The 24,044-nt window shown below is 46.0% G+C and overlaps 1 protein-coding gene and 1 long non-coding RNA gene across 2 annotated transcripts in view; one reads left to right on the top strand and one right to left on the bottom strand.

The window, feature by feature from the left end:
- Window positions 1-24,044, top strand: part of LOC119397087 (uncharacterized) — a 279,847-nt gene that overhangs the window by 165,218 nt on the left and 90,585 nt on the right. Inside the window, exon 3 of the mRNA XM_049417322.1 lies at window positions 7,324-7,434. Within this exon, the coding sequence (XP_049273279.1) occupies window positions 7,324-7,434 (111 nt within the window). The remainder of the gene's footprint in view (window positions 1-7,323; window positions 7,435-24,044) is intronic.
- Window positions 1,820-4,704, bottom strand: LOC125759071 (uncharacterized). Its single transcript, XR_007416690.1, has 3 exons — window positions 4,382-4,704; window positions 4,244-4,315; window positions 1,820-2,261 (listed from the first exon to the last, which is right to left on the bottom strand). It is a non-coding gene; the product is annotated as an uncharacterized LOC125759071 (long non-coding RNA).

The following is a 24,044-nucleotide window of genomic DNA, read 5'->3' as shown; positions in this document are numbered from 1 at the left end:
GATATAAGAGAGTTTGTACAATGTATATTGATGTCTGGCAGCTATAGCACCGTTTAACGTGGATGGACCCAATTTGATGTTTGGTGGCACATCTCCATGCCGACGACTAACATCCATGTTCAGTGATTAAACAAGCCCCTGTGGCAGCTGTAGTAGTTAACGGTGAAAGTGTAATCACAGAACGAGTTTTGATTGCCAGAAGAGCGTCGCATATTGGACACAGAACTTGGTCGCCATCCTGCGGCATGTTAAAATGTGATTGAACACCACGGCCGCACTACAGGGAAACGCAAAGCGCGTCGTGCCGCCCCGGTAGCCCGGCCGCAATTTTTCTCGGGGCGAGCGCGTAGGCGGGCAACGCGGTGTTACATCCAGGTGAGGCAGGCGCGCGTCGCAGAGTTATTCTTGGTTTGATTATCGCGATACTGTGAGCGAGGCCTATGCTTTTACGACGCTTGCGTTAAGGTCGCCACATCGCGGTATGTTAAGGCATTGACAAAATTGCACTTCTATTGAAAACGCGCCGAATGCGACAAACGTGTAAAGCGTTGCAGTTACTAATCGCGGAAGCTACAGTAATGATGAATTATTAAACTTTGCCGCTCCCAGAGGGCAACACCACACCGCCGACCGGGAGAGTAATAGATATAAAAAGCGCGTTTGCTTAGCCTCTAGAGTTTGTGCCCGTGGCGCAGTGGATAGCGCGCCCGGCATCTGTTGTTGCGGACCGAGCGGTCGTGGGTTCGATGCCTGTTGATGGAACTTTTTCTTTGCCATCTGAACGTGTACATTTTTTCGACGTCATTTCCGTGACGGAAATACGTCACTGCAGTCTTGGTGGACCCCGGCATAAAACACTTTCGTGTTAAAAAGCACATCCGGCCCTACAGGGATTGTTCGGAGGCGGTCGTGTAGGTGTTGCCACTGAACTGCGGGAAGTCCTATATCGGACAAACGAGCCGGTGTGCCAACGACCGGGCACGTGAGTATGAGCTGTCGCTCACAAATGATCGGCGCGCGCACCCTTATGAAAATGTGAGACGAGTTCAAAAAGAAAGTCTAATGACTTCTGACATTTCAGTCATTTGACGCTCTAATGTGTCCCTTTAGAATTTTGTAATGTATTTGAAATGCCATTCAAAAACATATTGGCCGATCATTCTGATGCGTATTAACATGTGATAGTCTGATGCGGATTAACATGTGATAGTCCGATGCGTATTAACATGTGATAGTCTAGTGAGCATGAAACGACCTTTGACATCAACACTCATTTGATTCTCTAATGTATTTCTTCAGAATTGTTTTAATGTACTCATAATGTCATTCAAAAACATATTGGCCACCGTCATTCTAATGTGTCCTGATGAGTGACTTTCTTGTGAGTATGAAACATCCTGTTTGCAATGACCCTCGGCCAAGCTTGTGCTTCGTGGCCAATGACATTCATGACATTCCTGAAACAGAAGTATTACAGTGCATGATAAGATTTATGATATGTCCGGATGATAGTACGGAATCACATATTAGTTGTGCCTGACAATGTGTTTGCTGGTTGATACACATGCAGCCAAGCATCATACAAAAGTGCATGTATGCACCGTCTACGACACTTGTGCTGTACAAAGACATTTCTCAACAAAAGAAAATGGATAAAAACATTTATTAACTGGGAAACATGCAGAGGTTAAATGAAAGAAAAATATGGTGTACACCTGTCATATCTTCGTTTCGTTTAATCTGTCTACTTAACATTGATGACAGATTGCTTTTGATGCGCAGGGTCCTTGTAGGGAATCCATGTATGTGTATCCGTGCATGTGTATCCTGCACGAAAGATCGCAGTAAATATATAAGAGTTGCAAAGAAAACTTTATCCAACACATCGTGCACCTTAGAACACTTAGATGTACTGCCAAGGCCCCGTGCAGGTAGTTGACAAAAAGCACTTTTGTGAAGTTAGAGTTAGTCAAAATTGCATCTTATATCGCATTTCCAATAGAAACTTTCAGCAAATCCTGTAAGAAAACAGGAAAACAACACAGAAGGTCAAGTCTAGCATCAAGTATACATTAATGGAGTTACGTCTAGGGTCTTGTTTCTTTGATCTTAGAATTCCCTCAAAAAAGTTGCAATAGGTTCATGAGCAGGCGCAACATGTCGAAGCTCTTTGTAAAGATTGAAACAAATGCCTACCATAAAATATAAGCTCGACCAGGCTCACAGGTAGAACGCTCCCATCTTCGTCTGCAAGCTGTCGTCTGCTTCAGTTCCACGAACAGGTGAGATCACCGGGTACATATGTTAAGGATACCAGAAAACATTCATGAGTTGGCGCACCACACAGACCTTACAGCTCACACACAATATATACAATGTATTCAGGCAAGTCTATGTTTATATACCAGCAAGGGCCTTGAATGATGGACTCAGATTGCGCTATAAGAACAAGTATAACCTGAGCAACGGCTCATGGCAGACAACTGTAATGGTGCCATTGCAAGCCGAACTTTCAGAAACTTATGTACTTAGTAAACACTATGTGGTTGGAGAACGCAGATTACGATATAGGTCATTTAAATGACGAAAATTACATCAGCTCTGCTACACAATATAAAATGCATAAATTGATAAAATAAGAGTATGTGTGGCCCATGTGCACACTCCATAATGCCGAGCTTTACATATTGTATTATATGATGAATTTGAGCCGTTTAGGAAAGTAATTCTAGTCGTGTTAAAGCCAATCAATGCCTGGAATATCGGTTTGAATTTGTAGTGCTGCAAGCCATAAAAAAAACCGTTAACCACTTTTGTCAGCCTTCTCTAAACTTCTGCACACATAGTTACATATGAGAATTTAGATTTGTTTCCCATAATAATTACTTCATAAAATTAAAGTAGCACTCTCACAATGAATGCTACGTCTTAGTCGCACAACCTGCAAATAAGAGCGCTTTTTCAGTTTCATGCTGCCTTAAGAAAAGCTCACAAAAGAAACATGAACTTTAGATAAGCACATATTGAGGTGTGCTTTTGCCACCCCAGCACAGTGGATAAAAAGCTCTTGGAACAGTGCTGCTTAACCATTACAACAACTTCTGTTAATATAAACCAGTATGCTTCAGGAAACAATATAACGACGGGAAAAATATTTCACATCATTTTTCTCAAACACAAATATTGCAACAAAGGGCACCTTGCCAAACGCAACTGGCATATTTGTCTAGAATTGATAATTATATACATCTTGTGCTCTTTCAAATTACTGTACACATGGTGTTAGTACCAGAATATAGCGTAATTCACTGACTTGTATTATCTTCAAGTGGGTTCACCCAACGCAAGTTCGTTTCTCGTAGCAACGACCTTGCACAGTCAGATTAAAATCCCAACCATAGTGCAACTAACTTCTAACAAAAACAAGCGCGGTGCAGTAGTCGCGGAGAAAGCCACAAACACACGCCACTGAAGAGCACCGCGCGCGCATGTGCAGCCGCAGCGTGTTTTTATATCTTCCTCCCCGCGTACTACATGCCAATTATTACTGAGTTTCCTGAAAAGTTACTTCATTTGTACCTGCATCATGAGAAGGCTAGGCGATGAACGTTATGTTTAAAGCAGTTCTATTTCCTAAGTGATAAGCCATCGTACAAGTAGCTTCAGGCGATGATCTCGTGCAGTATACAGCTGTAGTCGATTTCAATAACTTTCGACGACGCTAAGTTTATTTACAGAATCACAACTCGGATACAAAAAATCTTGCAAATTATTCTTCCTTCGGTTTACGATCGCTTCTGAGCGGCGGAATGCCAAGAGCGGGCCACTTTCTCTCTCTCCTCGGTCGCGACCCGTCCCCTCTCCGGGAAAGAGCCATGCTCTCAGTCCTTCCCTCCTACCTCACCTCCCCCCTCCGGTCCCCTACGCCCAAAAGGGGCGAGTGTTGCCCTCCCTGCGACACATACATCGCGCAGGCGTCCCCAAGGTCAACCAGTTCCCGAGTAGAGAAGCAGCAGCGGGAAGCGGGCGGGCCGAGCGACAGGCATTCTTGGAATCGAAAAACAGCCAAGGAAGAAGAGCGCCATGACAAGAAACGCTTGCGTTACAGAAGCGAGCGGAGTATCGCGCAAAGCAACGCGCCTTCATCCACCCGTTGCAGTTGTAGGTAGTGAACGCACATGGTGAGTGCTTCATACAACCGTATAAAGTGCACAGAAAGCATTGAGCATAGCGTAAAACATACCTGTCTATCATCCTTCCTCTGGCCATCATCCCCGCAGAGTGAACACACCGCCCAGACGATCACACTCGGTTCCTGCGTAAAAGACGTCATGTAATGAAGTAACCTAGCTGTGTAATTCAGAAATATTCTAGAACTTACCAAAATCAGGCATCCACTGTGCACTCTTCAGCTTTACAGTCCACAATGTACCGTACACTCGGCGACAGTCTTGTCAAAAGGCTGCTGTACGTCCGCACTCGCCTTCAGTCACGAGACTAGGACCTAGATCGTCTTGGAAGGTACACTTGACATTGAATCAAGTAACCAACGTGCATAATCGATAAACGTGGTAACGAAGCATTGCAGAACACAGCATGGCACACACACACACAAACCGCGCGCATCGTGCACCCGTCAAACAACTAAAGCGCCCCCAAGGACAACTTTTCTTGGCAATGAAGGGAAGGCTACGGGGGCGGAGCTACTGCGCATGTACTGCTCCGCGAAATAGTCCGGTTCGGCGCGCGTTTCGAATTTAGTTTTGGTTTGTGAACCTTCCGTACCTCATGTGACGGCCATTTCATTGTTCGAGCGGCTGTCTCAGGCTTATACAGCCATTTGCTAGTGAAATTCGTCAGAAGCTCCCTAGGCGAGTCGTCGGGAAAGGTGGAGGGTGACGAGCGCTCACTTGAAGACGAAGGCGCTATTTTGACTGTGAGGTGCACGTAAAAGGTGCGACGTTTTCACAAGTGCAAAAACGCGAAATGACGCTGCATAAATCAAAACAAATATAAATATCTCCTTGGTGCGCGCTGACCCTCTCTTCAAACAGCGCTCCGTAGAAAATAAAGCAATGTTGTTGTTTTTATTTGCCACTGTACATAAAAAAAAGTGTATTTATGGCTTTTTTTAACCCGTGTGTGCATGTTGGGAATGTGTTATGGCTGTTCGATTTTGTTATACAACTATACATTTTGTTTTGTCAAAAGAAACGCTTTTTTGTTTCAAGTTACTGCCCTCTCCCGTGGATAGAAAGAGGTAGGGATTATGATAGGAGGAGGGAATGGGTAGGGTGTGATAGGCGACACCCAACGTTGCACACAGAGGAGGTGAATGGGACAAGGAAGGAGTGAAGGGAGAGAGGAGTTGACGCCGTGGAGAACGGAAGAGAGTCGCGTGGAGACGACATTACGAGGAGGCGGGGCGGGAGAAGGATGTACGCGACGTTGGGCCAAATCGAACTTTGGTTGTCGGCTGCTTCTGACCAGCGTTGCAACAGCGAGGAGAGATAGAGACAGTAGTTTGAGGTTGGGAAAAACGCTTGTCCGCGTATCTTTGCAACCAACAACATTCTGTTTTGGACATATATGTAAGTGCACCATGCATAAGAACAGTCCCTAATTTTTATCACAACAATAACGAACTTTTTTTCTGTACGTCACCCATTGTCCACAGTTCCAATTCTTCTCCGCCCCCCAAAATCCTTCGCGACGCCGTGCGGGTAATCCCCACTCTCCTCCGTTAATTTCTACTGGACAAATGGGCAACACGGGCCCCTGAGCGAGTGTTCGCAGTGTCACTTGATCATATCTGTTCATATTTGCATATGTGATCGACTCACCTTTTAAAAATAAGGAAATGCTTACTTCTATTATACGGCAGGTAATATAATGAACATTGCTGCGGTCGTCAGCAATTCTTCGATCGCCGGTGCATGGGCGATATATGTAAAATATTTACGCATTCTACTGAAACACGATATTTGTGTACATTGCAACACAAATTGCTTATTGCGTGTAGTCTCTGAAAGACGAACTTGTCTATCGTGATAAACTGATTTTACGGTGGCGATTAAGGCTATTTAACTTCTTTGTTGTGATGCGCGTTTTGACATTAGGAACGGCAACTGAAAGTCTGAACACTTCAGTCACCAGAAATTAAAGTGCACATGGTCATTTGACTCTCCGATGTACACTTAATGTTAAACGACATTAGGCTTTGCGTGTCTAATGTTTGTCTAGTGACTCATTAGGAGCGCACCTAGTCGACACTAGACACTCAAGACTCATTTTCATAAGGGCATCTTCCTGCGCACTGTGTGGAGTGCGACTGTGTACCTCTGTTCTCCGAACTGAAGGTACTAGGCCTCAGCAGGGACACCGTGGCACGCGAGCTTTTGGAGGCTTTTTACATAAAAAAGGAAGCCACATATTGTATTAGTCAAACGTCAATCTGTTCGCGGGGGAGTGAGTATCAGCTGATTGAGTGCAATTTATGATAAACCTTTGCCGTGTATCTCATTTCATCTGTGCGCAGGCGCGCTTATGATGCACTAAGCTTTATATTTTCATGTTTCCATGACACAAGAAGACAAGACGTTTATACATCTTATCTTCTTTTGTCTCGTCCTTTTGCGCTCCAATCAATTGTAGACTATGAACCAACGGGCCCAGCAAATCATTTTATTAAATAGTAATATGTATGATATAACGAATACAGCGTGCAGAGGAACTCGTCCCGCAGTGGACATGAAACATACTGACGATTCTAACAGTTTAGCTGTATACTACCATACTAGCCTAAAAGTCCTGCGACATGAGTATCAAAATAGAGGCCTCGCAGTAGTGCCCACTGGTGCTGTTGATTCCGCTAAATTTGTCTGCACTTGGTGACCGTGAGCATTACAGATATAGGTGGGCATGATACTTGCAATACTGAGAGCGACAACAGCTTAAAAGGCAAGGAGTTAAAAGGCAGACTCAGATTTTATTGCAGCTAAGATGAAAGGCACCGATACTTTCGCCATATCAAAACGTAAAAATGTTAAAACATGGAAAAGTCAAGTAAACGAATATTAGAAACTACGACATATGGAACGTTGAAGTAATTGCTACTGCGATATGTCACGCCGGTGGATAGGTGCAAGTAGCGTATTGTCAGAATTGCGTACCTTAGCATTTTGGTGGAAGAAAATGTCTTGGAGAGTATAACAAGCTTGAGCTGAATAAACCAAGGTCAGCTCGCCCCGAAGAAGCACTTTACCGATTAGAGTGTAGAAGATTCTCTGTATGCATGTTATCGCCTGATTCATACTTTCGCAGAGAAGAAGTACCCACTATGGAGACCCTGTTCCGCTGGATTCTGGACAACAAGAGGGAATTTTCAAGCGCAATCGAAGCCGCATGCCGAGATGTTCACTCGTCATTTCCCGGGTGAGAAGCTATAAAAATGAAAGCTCTGGAAAATACTGGCACCCTTAGGGGACGATGTGAAGGCTGCAACAAACACGTCACTAAAGAAAAAAATATCGTCATCCAGCCGTTCGCAGCAAGAAGTTGCAAGACAAATCAGTACGCATTTCTCAGAAAGAAAGGAACAAGATAAAATATTTTATCAAGTTGACAGCTTCCTTTCTAGAAAGCAATCACTTATTCAATAAATAAAATGTTTATTTCCAGCACAACTGCTAGGTGTTACGCAAGGCGAGCTCACTGAGCGGCCAAATGCAGCTTGAAAATACTTGAGGGTCCATACACGACGAAGCATACACATACATTTATGGACAACGTAAAGATAATAATGAGCAAAAGATATATAGTATTAGTATAGAAGAAAAAGTAATGAAGTAAAATAGTGATAAGAGAAACCTATCGATACATGCATTGTACACATATCCATACATAAACGAAAAAAAAGTCATAGATTAACATTATTGACAGAGAATGGCGATAAACATAATCGATACATACATTTAAACATGCGTTAGTGCAACAGGTTTTCCTCATTACACAGTTTCAGCCAAAAGTAATAGAAGAATGTTTATCTGTTGCAATGAAAAAATATGTGAGTAAGGACAGATAAGAGTGTTCAGTACAGTTCTGAAGTAAAATATTCGCTCAACACTTTTTTTTAAACGTTAAGATCAATAAACTGCTTAAGATATTTGTTCAAAAGATGTGGTTGCGAATGATTAATGAAAGCTAATTATTGTTTGCCATAAGATACCGGGGTAACGACCATCTTGCGTGACCTCCGTTGAATATTAATTCTGCTTCGTCTGCGACCAAAGCACTTACGCTATGTACACCGTGGTGGAGCAGTGCTTATGGTGCTCGGCTGCTGACCCGAAGGTCGCGGGTTCGATCCCGGCCGCTGCGGTCGCATTTCGATGGAGAGGAAATGCTAGAGGCCCGTGTACTGTGCGATGTCAGTGCACGTTAAAGAACAGCCGATGGTCGAATTTTCTGGAGCCCTCCACTACGGCGTCTCTCATAATCATATCGTGGTTTTGGGACGTAAAACCGCAGATATTATTATTATTAGCAGTTACGCCATCTATGGGTGTATCTGAGAGCCGGAGCGTGGCATGCGACGTGGACACTCATCTGTCGTCAGGCCCAGCCTCAGAACAGCTCCGCTTTAAAGAAAAGTCAAAAGAGTGTCGCTACACTCTGACCCTCTTCGCTTATCCATTGGGCCCATTTTAGAATCACAAATAAGAGTCAGCTTTTCTACATGAGTCAATTTACCTTCGTGTCATGCATTTCGATTGGCCTCCCTGTTGAAGACGCCGCCATATACGTCACATACATCGCGTGGCTGGCGTTCGCCGCCGCTCGTATACGGTGCTGGCCGTGGCTGCCGGCCATTTTCAGTGGCAGTCTGCATCCGCGGGACTATTCCAGAAGCCCAAGTGAAACTGTCTATTCACGACTCGAGACCATTCTGCTCGTTTTTGTACAAGCTCCCGTAATAGGAGTGGCGCCATCAATTATCAAGTGCGAGAGTTTGCTCATTGCACGTCGTGTCTGCACTGCTCAAGGCAAAAGATGCCGTTTTGAGATGCTCTTTAGTGTAAGTCCTAATAACATGTGCATCAATATTGAGGTTGCAGAGTCGGTGCACGCGTGGAAACGTGAAAAAAGGAGTCACTCCGCGTGTAGAAGTTAGACGGACTAAAAAAATTAGACCATTTCCCGCTAAAGGGGACCATGAGGTGATGCGAAGCCGGAGCACTTGTACGATCGCGTTCCGTTGGCGTTCGTTGGGCATGCTACCGACCTCGCGTCGTGGAACGCGAACAGGAACGCTACGCGTGTCTTGTCTTCCCTCTAGCATGGCCGTTAATTCTCACAGGGCGAGCGGGGAACGCGGTCGACAGGCGCGCGAGAGGGGGGCAGCGTAGGGAAGGAGAGAGAGGGGGAAGGGACGCGCATGCGCTGGAGCTCATCGCGGCGTTGCGCAGGAGAAAATTTCGACATGTCTAGCCCGCGTTTCAGAGGAAGAGTGGAGAGGGAATGTGGAGAGGGGGAGTGGAGAGGAGAAAGGGAGAGGGTGAGTGGAGGGGAGGAGTGGTGAGGGGAGTTGAGAGGAGGTTGTGGAGAGGGTATGCGCATGCGCTGTAAGGGTGGTCACGCCGCGCACCACCACCATCACCGGTTTGAACTTCGCTATAAGATGCTTCGCATCTGAAACAATGGCTATTATTATGGTTTAATAAAGACGGTTGTTTAGGGCGCAGATATAGTACAGCGCTTCAAGCGCGTACGCGGCAGTCGGTGAAATTGTACACGCCTCGCCGAAAAAATTATAAGCTCTAGACTACAACACCGACGGGCGCGTTGCCATGGGGCCTCCACCGTGCCCACTTTTGCTCTCATTTCTGGTTGCTTTTATTAGCGGAGTTGTTCCAGGTCTGAGCCTGACGACAGATGAGTGTCCGTGTCACATCTCACGCTCCGGTCCTCAGATAGACCGACAGATGGTGTAACTGTCTTTTTCACGGACGAAGCGTTAGTCGCACAGTGAAACAGGGAATGGTGGCTTGAGCGTGAGTAGGGCCAACAGTCACTGTAGCAGGGACGGCGGTGGCAGGGGTAGAGGCCACCTGTTCATTACCGTGTATCGCTACCCCCACAAAATCATAGAAAATCACAGAAAATCAAAAGGGAAACACGGGAGAACAGCAGCTCCGCGCTTTCTGCAGATTTCACACTGGGTGGAACTGACGTTAAGTTTTTTGCTTGTTCTAGCTGTTTTCTCTAATAAGTGTGGGGCACTTTAGGGGCTCAGGATGTCGTATGCTGTCGTCGTCGTCTCATATCGCTTGCCGTAACGCAGGCGAAACCCCGTGTAGCACAGCCATGCATAGCAAGGTGGCGGGAAAGGGAAGTGAGGCTGAGGATGAGCGATGTGAGGGTGAGGAGGAAGAAAAGGAGGAAGGGAATATGCTGTCATCGTATCATCATCCTCAGCCTGACTACGCTCACTGCAGGGCAAAGGCCTCTCCTCTCCCATGTTCCGCCAATCACCCCGGTCGTGTGCTTGCCCCTGCCACGTTATACCCGCAGGCTTCTTAATCTCATCTGCCCACCAAACTTTCTGTCTCCCCTTCGCGCATTTGCCTTCTCTTGGAATCGAGTCAGTTAATCTTAATCAGCAGCGGTTATTTCGCCTACGCGCTCCTTGCCCTCCCCACGTTCAGTTTTTGATTTCGACTAAGATGTCCTTAACACGCGTTTGTTCCCTGACCCACTCTGCCCTCTTCTTGTCCCTTAAGGTTGCACCTATCATTTTCCTTTCCATCGCTCGCTGCGTCGTCCTCAATTTAAGTTGAACCCTCTTTGTAAGTCTCCAGGTTTCTGCTCCGTAGGTAAGTACCGGTAAGATGCAGCTGTTATATACCTTTCTCTTGAGGGATAGTGGTAGATTACCATTCATGATTTGAGAATGCTTGCCGAATGAGCCCCATCCCATCCTTATTCTTCTAGTTATTTCAATCTCATGGTTCGGCTCCGCGGTTACTACCTGTTCTAAGTAGACGTATTCGTTAACAAATTCCAGTGCCTAACTACCTATTGCAAAGCGCTGTTCTCTTCCGAGACTGTTGCACATTACTTTAGTTTTCTGCATATTAATTTTCAGACATACCGTTCTGCTTTCCTTGTCCAGTTCAGTAATCATGAGTTAATTGCATTTCATCCCCGGAGTTACTCATCAATGCAATGTCATCAGCGAATATCAGGTTACTAAGGTACTCTCCATTAACTCGTATATCTAACTCTTCCCAATCTAGGGCCCTGAAAACCTCCTGTAAGCACGCGTTGAATAGTATTACAGAGTTCGTGTCTCCCTGCCTTACATCCGGCTGTAATCGTATGCTGTCATCTTATGGCTCCGCTTGTTGTCAAATGAAAGGGGAAAGGGCGACGGCAAAGCATAGCATAGACATGTATGACGTGACGCCGGCAGAACAATGATAGCAAAACCGTGTATAGCAAAGGGGCGGGAAAGGGAAGCGAGGGTGAGATGGATGGAAAGGAGGAAGGGAGAGGGTAAAACATGGCATGGTCATGTATGGCGTTAGGCAGGCAGAACCATGTGTAGAACAGCCACCCATAGCATTGCCATGCATAGAAAGGGGGGAAAGGGAGTATGCTGTCATCTCATGCCGTCGCCTGGCGTCACGCAGGCAATATCATGTGTAACAGCCAATTATGGCAAGGGGTGGGCAAGGGAAGTGGGGGTGAGGAGGAGGGAAAGGAGGAAGGGAGAGGGTAGAGCATAGCATGGACATGTATGACGTCACGCAGGCACAACCACTTATAGCATAGCCATGTTTTTGTATGGTAAAGTAAGGGTGAGGGAAGTGAGGGTGATGAGGAGGGGAGAGGGAGGAGCATAGCATAGCCGTTTATAGTATGGTATAGAATTATGACGGAGAAGTGAAATGAGAGTGAGTAGAAGTGATGTGAGGGAGAGTAGGAGGGAAAGGACGAGGGGAGAGGGCACTACCGCATCACAATTGAAGGTTTTCTTGCCCGTCAACGCGAGCGTCGCTGAAGGAACCCAGATCCTTCAGTGACGCTCACAGGCTGCGTTCGTCCTGTCTACTTCTACTCTGGTGTCTCGTCCCAAGCGCAGTTTGAGTTCACATAATAATGTCTTACCAACTAGCCCCTCAACACACGCTTCTTGGGTTCGTCGCTGAAGGACAGGCGAATCGCTGTTCCACACTTCCTACAGCTTTCACGTTCAGTGCAACCGCATAATGTTTTGTCATCTAGTTCATTTTCCTTCTCGTTCTTAAATTTAGCACCTGTATGTAATTTTTTCTGCTGATGAAATCCTTGTTATGAAGTTTTGTGGTTTTCGAACATTTCGAATAGCAAAAGTGCCTTGCAAATCGAATCGAATAATGAACTAACGGAATCGAATATTCCAAGTTTTGAATATTCGCACACACTTAAGTATCACGTTGGCTGAGCATTCACTTAGGAATCTTTCCCCAAGTTTGCCAGGAAGTTTTCATTCGAGAACCAGTGACACGAACATGTTAGTGTATGGAAAGATGTTCTCTACCTGAAATACGCCAAAGGTGCTTGACGTCACCTGAATAAGCAAATTCAATTGGTTCTTCTCGCTGCGTAGGAGAGCGACGGCTTTGGGTGGAGCTTACATTTGTTGTTAGGTTGTAATCGAGTATAGGTCTAAGAGGGAAGTCTGCTCAGGAACAGGAGCATAAGTATCGACTAGAGCCTTTCGCCAGGCAGTTCCAAATGGTGACTGCCAACATAACGCTGTCCTTGAAATGAAAATTATTGGGTCATTCAGTTGTACCAGTTGTACTATATGAGAAAGAAATTGGAGCATAACAAAGAAACTCCATAAGTAGACCAGGATGAAGCGTGCGCTGCAACGAAAAATGAAAGGCACTGCATTAAAAGACAGGAAGAGAGCAGTGTGGATCAAAATGCGGACAGAGGTAGCCGATATTTTAGCTCACCTTGAGAGAAAAAACTGAACACGGGTGGACAGCGTAATGCGTATGATCGATGACCAGTGGTCACCCAGAAGACAGAATTGAAAGAAAGTATGAGAAGCGCAGCCAATGACGACAAGTAGTTAGGTCGGGCAATGAAACGAGATCATTTTCAGGCATAACATATATTCGGCACAAAGCACATAGGCCACGGAAGCGCAGGTACCACAACACACGCGTGGCGCGCACGCCTTGCTGTAGCCTAAAACAGTTTGCTGTTTGAGCTGCAACATGATGGACATGCTCTCTGAACTTGCGTCATTGTTGTTTAACAATAGCGCTCGTCTCGTGTTTATGTTCTTGGCTTGTGTTTGAGTATTTTTTTTCTGCGCTACCTGCTCTCTAACAATAGCGCGTTCTGTTGCAGCGCTCTGTTGATGCATTTTCCTCGCTTGGTACGCCTTTGCAGGCAGGAAAGCGTGCCATTCGTGTGTCGACGAGGCAGCCTCCACAGCGTGTTATGCACGCCCTACGATCGGCCGAATGACTGGCTCATCGGTGCAACGCGACATGAAGGAGTGGTGTACTTGCGTGCCTTCGACACGGAAGCGTGGAAGAAGCAGCTCGCAGAACGCGCGACCAATAGCCACGTAGACCATTTGACTTACTGGGGCCACAAATTCGAGCAGTACATGACGAGCGGTGAGCACTTCTAGGTTTGCAAAGCGCACAAAACTAATCCTTAGTCATCTACGAATCTGATTTTCTTCTTCATTTTTACACATTAGCCGAACTCTCACTTATAGTTGTACTTATCGGGTGACAAGAGGGGTGATCGGCCCACCCCACCGCCAAAACTGTGGAGGTACCACACCCACTATTGAAATCAGTTCCTGTTGGCATGCACACTCACCAGTCAAGCTCTGTTCGGCATAGCGGTCGCGTAGATATTGAATTTTCATTGCCTATCTTATGCTTCTGCAGTGAAGATCTTCTTGCGTGCCCCACCACCAGGGACCTAGCCAGAATTTCATTTCAGGATGAGCCCGAACAGTCTATCTGAATGGGCATGTATGTGAGTACTTGTAACCATATATTCAACACTGGCAATGTTAGGCATTTGACCGGCCCCGCCACAAACTTCATAAGTGGGCATCACCCGCTTCGCACTCTAAGGCAGTGTGACAAACTCTGGTGTAGTCGGGACGAATCTGTGCGGAAAAGAACAGAGACGGGGACAAAAGCAAACATATTGCTAAAAACAAGCATGTAATGTTGCAAAAGTGCCGATGAACTCAGTATCCACACAAAAAAAATCAGAACAGTGTGGTTATCTGCAATCCTTGTTTTTCCAGACGTCTGCACAAACTATGAAACGAAACGACTGATATTTTATGCCGATCTAAGCATATCATGTACGTATATTCTGCATGGCATGAGATAAGCAAGTTTTGCTCTTCCAATATGTTGAATTCGATTAGGAAATCTTACTGTTCTGACAACCTTACAGCTATGCCCATCAATTTCGCGAGGCAAACACGGGCCTAAATGTGTGAGATATAACTGATCTAAAGGCTGTCTTTAGTAAACGTGGTGCTCAAGTTGTCTTGCAGTTCACGAACCTTTTGTGGATTAATGTCCAATCATTTGTGCACTTTTTCGCAGTCATTATCATGTGGTTCCATCCCTCACGACTGGCGCATAGCCAAATTTATACCAATCTTCAAATCGGGCATTCGCTCCGATCCCATTAACTACATACCCATTTCATGGACATGCACCTTTTCAAAGCTCCTCGAACATGTTATTCACTCACAGAACATTAATTATCTCGAAGATCACAACATAATTTTTAAACAGCAGCACGGCTTTCGCAAGGGATTTTCTTGTGGCACTCAGTTTGCAGGATTTACTAACGACCTATTTGCTTTCATGGACGTAGGGTTTCAGGTTGACGCCTTTTTTCTCGACTTCTCGAAGGCATTTGATCGTGTCCCTCACCACAGATTACTACTTAAGCTAAGGCATCTCAACATTGACTCCCAGGTTCTAGCATGGATTAAGGACCGCCTCTCCTCTCGCATTCAATTCACCTCCGCTAACGGCTCTAACTCTTCAATTGCGCAGGTCTCATCCGGCGTACCTCAAGGGAGCGTGCTAGGCCTTCTACTCTTTCTAATATTCATCAATGATTTACCCAATGGCATTTCTTCCCAAATTAGATTGTTCGCTGCCGACTGTGTTATGTATCGTGCCATCAAAAGTGACCAGGACCACCCATCCCTGCAATCTAACCTCGAATCCATCAATTCATGGTGTTCATCATGGCTAATGAAGCTAAATCACTACAAGACCGAACTCGTATCCTTTACACGATACCTAACCGCCTCCCGACCACATATACAGTTAACCACACGCCCGTCGAGTCAGCTACGTCATACAAATATCTAGGACTTCACCTCCAATCCGACCTGTCCTAGAACTGTCACATCGATCACATTCTTGCAGCTGCTAACCGCTCCCTTGGTATATTAAAACGTAATCTGCGTCATGCTCCTGCGCATGTGCGAAAACTTGCGTATATCACTCTAATCTGCCCTAAAATTGAGTACACTTCAGCCATATGGGACCCGGAACAAGCATATATCATCGATAACATCGAATCCCTGCAGAACCGTGCTGCTCGTTTCATTTTTTTCTGATTACTCTCGCTTCACTAGCGTCACTGCCTTAAAAGCTCGTGCAGGTCTTCATAATTTTTCGCATCTTCGTAAACTGGCCCGTTTATCTCTTTTACATGCGAAGAACCTTTTGCTCGGGGGTATGTAACGCGGCGTGGTCATCCGCACGCAGCGTTGTAGTCCGCACTCACACTACGCATGCGCGACTCTCCTCCTTCCCTCTCTCTAACAGCTGCGCATTACTCTTTCCACTTCTCTACCAGCTTCTGCTTGCGCTTCTCCTGCGTTCTCGCTTCTGCTCTCACGCTACTCTCCTCCTCTAGTCTCCTCTCCTTCAAGTGGTAGAGCGCCGCGCACGTTCAGTCCAACGCTTGCCTCGGTTGGCTCCTCTAAAATGCGGGCTCGACATGCCGAAATTGTCTCCTGCGCAGCGCCGCGATGAGGGCCAGCGCATGCGCGTCCCCTCCCCCTCTCTCTCCTCTCCTACGCTGCCTCTCTCTCGCGCGCCTGTCGACGTTCCCCGCACGCCCTGTGAGAATTAACGGCCAGGCTAGAGGGAAGACACGGCGCGTGTAGTGTTCCTCTTCGCGTTCCACGACGCGAGGTCGGTAGCATGCCCAGCGAACGCCAACGGAACGCGATCGTGCAAGTGCTCCGGCTTCGCATCGCCTCATGGTCTCCTTTAGCGGGAGATGGTGTAATTTTTTTCATAGAATTTATCATCATCCATTCCTTCATGACGACTTTTTTCAGTCACCCTTAGTCATATTTCCACGCCGCGATCACCCTCTCAAGATCAAACGTATCCATGCCGTACTTCATCCTTTGCTAATTCGTTCATTCCAAAAACCATCATCGAATGGAACAAGTTGCCTCTAATTATTGCAACACAAAGCAACATTTCGAAATTTATTGAACTTGAAAAATCATAACCAGGTTTAGTGTCCTGCTCTGTTCTGAATAACCTTTTTTTGTGTGTGTATTCGATTATTATGTTATTCTGTTATTTTGCGTGGCGTTTTTAAACATCTCTTTCAATATTTCCAATATGTGTTGTGTTATTGCGTTGCCTTTTTCATTATACTTAAGCAAGACTTGTTTTATTTGCAATTTTTCATGCTGGCTATGCCTCTATTGCATTGTATCGTTCTTTACCTACCCCCCTATGTAATACCCTTCCAGTCGGGGTCTTTAGGGGTTTCTTGAAATAAATAAGCAAATAAAACACATTGGGTACACATACTATATATATATATATATATATATATATATATATATATATATATATATATATATATATATATATATATATATATATATATATATATATATATATATATATATATACTCTAAGAAAAAAGCGAGTATTTGGGGAGTATATCTGCTACACAACAATAATCGTCATCTGGCTTGCTCGCGTTTCCTTTCTTGAAAACCCAGCTCCCGTCACTTTTCTATTAACAATGCTATGTCACGCTGATAACGCGCGCGCCGTTCGTGACCGGCAAGTGCCGGGACCGCGGTGATAACGCGAGAAAAGTACGCGAGGTGGATGACGATTATTGTTGTGTAGAAGAAATGCTCCCCAAATACTCGATTTTTTCTTAGAGTGTATATCAAGTTACAGCACCGGACAATTAAAAGCATGGGAGACATCAGTTGTCGCTTTTTTAACTCTAGTTTAAGGTTATGGCCTAGATTGAAAGGAATGAAAGTGCTAAGTGGACGAAAAAGCACCTTTCCCATTGGTGGGATCCGAACCCACAACCTTTGAATTACGCGTCCGATGTTCTACCAATTGAGCTACGACGATGGCTGCTCTCTCCTTGACTTAGTTGGGTACTTATGTGCGTCTTAATCTCTGGGAGTGTTTTAGCCAGCGCCGCTCGTAGCTAAGGAGGATGGTGCGGAACGCCCTTTTCGTCGAAGGCGTCACGTGGCAGGTGTTCTTTTCACGAGGTGCAGCTGACCAGTTAACCCACGCATGCTACTTAAACCATCAAGCCTGCCGGGACGAAGCCCTTGCACTGAAGGTACGAAAGAAGGGAAATTATTCGAGGGGTCCGTTTCTTTGTCGGAGAGAACCGATTAAACCAGCAGACACAGGGAAACTTCGCTCAACATTGTGGTTGTTCAGTTCGAAAATTCTTTTCATGCTTAAAACAAATATTGCTCTCTTCAAACTTTCTGCACAATATACCAACAAGCCATATTCTCCAGCGATGTATAAACCGTATTTTAACTTAGACCGCAACACTCGAAACTGAAGCTGCAATATGAGTCAAAATGCTATTTTCCCGAAATTTATCACAATTTTGTCAAAACGTTTCTGCTTCATTCGTTCCCGCAGTATATTTATCATTTACTATATGAACTAACAAAGCCCACATTGTGAATACATTACTCGCAAATAAAGTCTCTGCTTTTATTTTTCTAAAAATATTAAACATGCAACATCTTGCGATGTTTTGTCATGGCCAAAATGAATGAAAATTAAAACAAAAGTAAATAATCAGCGCCTTCAGATTAAGGCAAAGATTGTTTCGTGGTAATGGCTCAAACCAATGATATTAGACAAGTTTTTCAGCGCGACATTGTTCTACTTCCGTGGGCAAAGTTCGAAGCGCCCTCTAGGCATCAAAACGTTTTCCTCTAATATTACGTCTGGATAACTACTTGTGACGTTCGCATACACTAGCACAATTTTTTTTTCAGCATAATTGAAGATGGTCAGAAAAGCAACGGGCCGACTTGATACACGAGCGAGAGAGGGAGAAGATTGCTCGCACCTTGCAAAATCAGACGCCGCTAGTTCAAGCGCTCAGCCGGGCTCGCTCCTCCGCTCAGACATTCACCAAGTTCGGATGAACCGAGCATAGTTTACTCGTACTGCTACTCGCGGGAAATTAGAACGAGCTTCTTGCTACATCGAACCCACAGTCTCCCGAAAACTAAGCTGGGCCCGCTGACTAAAACCACGGCATAGAAGTTTGCAAAATTGGGACATGAACGATTTCTAAACTCGCAGACTGTTGATCAGGGGATCGAACTAGTGATGCGCTGTGTTGCCGTAACCGATAAATTGTGTTCGTATTTGCATACCAGCCCTGCCCTGCCCTATACGCTGCCAGCCCGCTCGCCTGCCCACATTGCCCTGTGTGTCCGGTCTGCGCTTACATGTCTGCCCATTCCTGGACTGGCACGCATGCCCTGGACACCATGACTGCTCGCGTGGCTGCTCTGAGTGCCTGCCTGTCCTGCGTGGCTACCCTGCCTCTCCGCCTGCCCTACACCACCTTGCCACGTCACGCCTTGCAATGCGATGCCGTGCCCTGCGCTGCCCTGCCAGCCCAGGTGCCTATCTATCTATCTATCTATCTATCTATCTATCTATCTATCTATCTATCTATCTATCTATCTATCTATCTATCTATCTATCTATCTATCTATCTATCTATCTATCTATCTATCTATCTATCTATCTATCTATCTATCTATCTATCTATCTATCTATCTATCTATCTATCTATCTATCTATCTATCTATCTATCTATCTATCTATCTATCTATCTATCTATCTATCTATCTATCTATCTATCTATCTATCTATCTATCTAGCCGCCTACGTATTCGTGCCCTCGTGGTCGTCTCCTTCACGTGGTATAATACCAAAGTTCTGCAGGGGCACATGATCGTATGACGAACATGATTTACCAGACATTGCTCCGTCGCGTATATCATGAAACCTTTTCCCTGCGTCACGTGTGGCTCATACTAGCACACCACAAGCCTTTGTATTGGAGTATGCGCCTCACGTGATTGACACTGTATATCAACGCAAGAATAGCGAAAGTAAACATTGCAGTCGTTATAAGACATTTTCTTTGGTTAAACAAGCGAGACACATACCTTGATGTAGCAGACAAACGCTGGCACACGTTCTGGAACGACACTTCAGCCATGAGGTACAAATTGTCAATAAGTGTGTCCGAAGCTCTCTTTAGCTCAGGCAGAGTCGCTGAGTCGGAGAACCGGTTCCAGGAAAAGCAAGGGAAATTGCGCAACAATATTCTAGAAGAACGCCTGTCCGCAGAAATGATGGCCATGGATACTTAATTCACATGAGAAAGAGAGAGAAGCGACTGATGGTCGCTACAAGACAGAGAGAGACAACATTTTATACAAAAATTATAAACCAATCATGAGGGAGCAAGGCCTAGTGCGGAGTCCCTAGCATGATTTCGGCCTGTCGCAGAAGGCATCGTCTCACAGCTCTTTTGTGCGGAAGGGGTGCGGTATAACTTGGAGGGAAGGGAATAATTTTGCGGTGCACTCCACCGTGACAGGGAACGCTGTCGAGGAGCTGCCACAGCTCGGGCAAGAGTGTGCGTAGCGGTCTGGGTATGCAGCGAGAGGAGGTTGGAGAGGGAGGTATGTGTTTGGAGTTTGCGGAGTGCTACCTCTCCCTCTCGCAAGAACGACGGTGGCGGCGAGTACATGGTGTGTCTGTACTCCGTTTCATTAATCAGGTGCAGCGCTGCGGAAGCTATGCAGTCAGTTCGTGTCTTCGCGTCACCCTCGTGCTCTTTGCGCCGTACCAGTTTTTACTCAAGCAATGAACCAACTGGCTCAGCAACAAGCCATATGCAAGAAGTTCTGGCAACAGGATGAGCGAGTACGCGCGCCTCGTGCTTGGCTTTCGTCGTTGTAAACACTCGTGCGAGCCGAGCACGAGCGCACGCGTGATTCGTCGCGACGGGCAGCAAATGAAAACACGAAAAGGCGAAAATAAAGAGACCTTAAGCGGTACAGAACAACCTAATGACAACCGTATAACAGGGTTTGTTGAGATCTGGGGCACAAAGCGTGTTCAATTATTACTCAGCCTAACGACAAAAAGCAATCATACCACGGGTGGTAAAATGACTGGACTACTTCTTGGTGCGAACGCATCTCTGCAAGCAGTCTCGCTGGCCTCCACATCGTTGCACCTGGTGTATGAAGCCGAGTATAGCTCTGAAACTGAGATAGAGTTGTAGTGTGTTAATATGTCTCGGCATGCGCGTGGAGGGCCGCTTGATCTGAAGAGAAAATAACCCCTTTATTTATCTCATCTTAAGGTAAGGGGGCTGCGTGAAGAAGGTCAGGGGTCCCACTCACGGTAGGGCTCCTCTACCACCTCAGGATAGACTCCTGAAGTGTGGGACTGTAGCTGCTTATGGCAGCCTCCCACAGTTCCTGACCACGGAAATGTCTACGAAGGCTTGCATTCTTACACTGCCACATGATGTGGTTTAGGTCCGCTCTGCCAGCGCCTCCTCTATTTTTCAGTGCCTGGGCGAACGCTCTCCTCGGGCTGTCGAGCGTGCGCTCCGCGTCCGCTCGGCGCTGCCGCGTGGTGGCGCTGTGCAAGTAGACTACGTAGGTGAGTGTAGTGGTGCTGCTAGAGGACGGACGTGTTTTTCGTGGGCTCCGGAATGACAGCGTCAGATAAGTGCTTTTTTTTTTTTGCATGATTCGAGCTTGTTTCTTTAGTTAAGCCACTAGATTGCAGCTTAATAGAGCTTACAACTTTGTGCTGTTGGTACAAAGTGGTGTGACAGTCGCTTCGGGTGTTTTTTTTAATATTTGTTTTTTTGGCCACCACGTGGCTGAAAGGTGCACAGGTGCTTTGAAGTGTAACATAGTTGCGGAGTTTTGTGATATCATTTGGCTTTAAGTGTATCTAATCTGCCGCGTGAATGCTCTATAGCCATGGTCAAAAAGACCGTAAAGTGTTCAGGATGCGGAATGGGGCGGAAAATAGAGGTTTGTGAGGATGAGACGACAGAGAGAGCTGACGCCAAGTGTAAGCAATGCGAGTTAGAGGCGAAGATGGAAATAATGATGGCCGCCCAGAATGAGCTCAAGGTGAGAATCTCCGAGCTGGAGAAAGCGGTAGCGACAGAGCGGGAAAAAACGATGGCTATGGCGGAAAGGCTTAAGTCAGCCGAGAAGGGATTGGCAAAGGTAGCCATGCCAGCAAATGTAGCCACGGGGAACAGGGAAGCAGGCGACAGCGGGAAAAATGGGGCATCGAGCCCCACAGTGGTAGGCGCGAAGGGGGAAACAGGTTTGGAAAAGACAGGTGCAAGGGACACAGGACCCACCTTCCGCGAAGTAGTCTTGGGAACGGGAGGGGACAAAACAACAGCAGTAGCACGCGCTAGTAACAGGTGCAGTGGCCAGGTGCGGGAGAGTCCACCAGAAAAGTCGGATCACGTGATAATCGCCGGGGACTCGAATTTAGCTACATGCGCAGAAGCAGTCAAGGAAAGGGTGAGAGGCGACAAACGAGTTTTAATAGGAAAGTTCCCGGGCCATAGGCTGGGATCAGTGATGAGACAAGCTAACGCAAAACTCGCAGCTAAGTCTAATGGACGTAACCTCGTGATAATCGCGGGAGGTCTAAACGACGTCTTGAGTAACGAATCAGCCGAACTAGCGACCACATTGGCGAAAGGGGTCGATGACATGCGCGCCATTTCCCCTCAGGTGCAGATAGTGGTATGCACAATACCGGAGGTACCGGTGCGTGACGGCAACCTGCAAAGAGCGGTTGTCGACGCAAACAAAGATATATGGCAGATGAGTAGAGAGAAAGGCATCGAGGTAGTGGAAATAAACAGAGAGGTGCACAGGTGGGGTGGTTTTCGAAGAGACGGAATACACTTCGATAGGAGGCTTGGCCATGAGGTGGGTTGGCGTCTTGCAGGACGCGCAGTAGCTTTTTTGGGGGGCACGCGGGCCCTTCGGTGCCCATGGTAGCTTGTAATGAGGAAAACAACCAGGGGGACTCTTTGACAGGTAGTATAGCGAAAAAACAGAGAAAAGGTAAAAGAAGGGAGAAGGCGCGTGTTGCAATTAGTTACATTAACATGCAGGGTGGCAGAAAAAGGCAAAATGGTTAGAGATTGAGGGACAGTTAAACAAGGAACAGATAGGTGTTTATGCGGTTACAGAAACACACCTTAGAGACTTGGAAGAGCCACCACATATTGAAAATTATGTTTGGGAAGGATGTAACAGGATCACATCAGAAAGGAGAGGTGGGGGGGTTGGAATGCTAATTCATAGCAGAACAAAATGCGAGAGAGTGAAACAAACGTGTTCAGAGCACATGTGGGTTTCGGGCACAGTAGGTGGAAAGAAAACGTGGCTAGGTGTAGCTTACTTGTGGACGGGGAATAACTGCAGAGAAAAGAATCTGGAGATAGTGAAATGCATAAGCACCGATATTAAAGAATTTGGTCATGATGCCGAGATAATCCTTCTAGGGGACATGAACGCTCACATTCATGACCTTGACGGATATTCAGACACCAATGGCAAGTTATTGCTAGATCTCTGCGAGCAACATAGTCTTGAGATAGTTAACGTGGGGCCTAAGTGTGAGGGGCAGATCACGTGGGAAGTCAGAAACAGGCAATCGAGCATTGATTACTGTCTCATGACAGAAGGAATATATGACAAACTTAGAGAGATGAGAATAGACGAAGAAGGCATTAACAGCTTAGGTAGTGATCATAAACGCATAATATTACAAATGGGATATAAAACTGAAAATAAGAACATAGAATCAAAGTTTGGCAGCTCGTATCTAAATGACAAACAAATAACAAATATAGCCGCAAGAGTCGAGGAAAAAGTAGACGAACTACCAGGCAAAGACTGGAAGTATAGTGAGCTGCTACATGTAATCACGAAAGAAATGGAAATAGAGAAGAAAACTATTTGTTGGAAAGGAAAGAAAAAGCCAAAAAGTTGGTGGAACAAAGAAATCCGGGAAGCGATCGAGATTCGACGTCAGGCATCACGGGAGCACAGAAAGGCAAAAAAGGAGAAGCGGCCACAGGACGAAGTCAACCAAATATGGGAAATATATTTAGAGCAAAAATCCATTGTGCAGAAATTAGTCGAGGCAAAAATTAAAGGTGAAAGTGAACGCTGGATGACAGAGATTCGCGAAAAGAAGAAGGCCGCGCCTAGGATATTTTGGAGCCACCTAAAAGCGCTGGGTAGGAAGTCTGTCACGATGCAACAACATATGGTAGATGAAGGAGGAAATAAATTGGAAGGATATGAAGCGCTAGGTTACATCCGAAAGATAACAGCCGATTCGTTTAAAAAGGGCCCCCAGGGGATTCCCCCGGTGAGTAAAAGTACGCAAAGGAGTGCAACCGACGAAGATGTAGTACTAGAGAATTTCAATTGGAAGAAGGCCGAAGGAAAAATTCCTAAGCGCACTACTCCGGGCTTAGATGGGGTTCCCGTCAGCCTCATTAACGAACTCGGACATAACACTAAAGAAGCACTGCTGAAAGCCGTAGAAAAGTGCTTA

The sequence above is a fragment of the Rhipicephalus sanguineus genome, chromosome 6 (assembly GCF_013339695.2).
Source record: "Rhipicephalus sanguineus isolate Rsan-2018 chromosome 6, BIME_Rsan_1.4, whole genome shotgun sequence".
Lineage (NCBI taxonomy): Eukaryota > Metazoa > Arthropoda > Arachnida > Ixodida > Ixodidae > Rhipicephalus > Rhipicephalus sanguineus.
The sequence above is the reverse complement of the archived record's forward strand: the minus strand, read 5'-3'. Positions and strand labels throughout refer to the sequence as shown.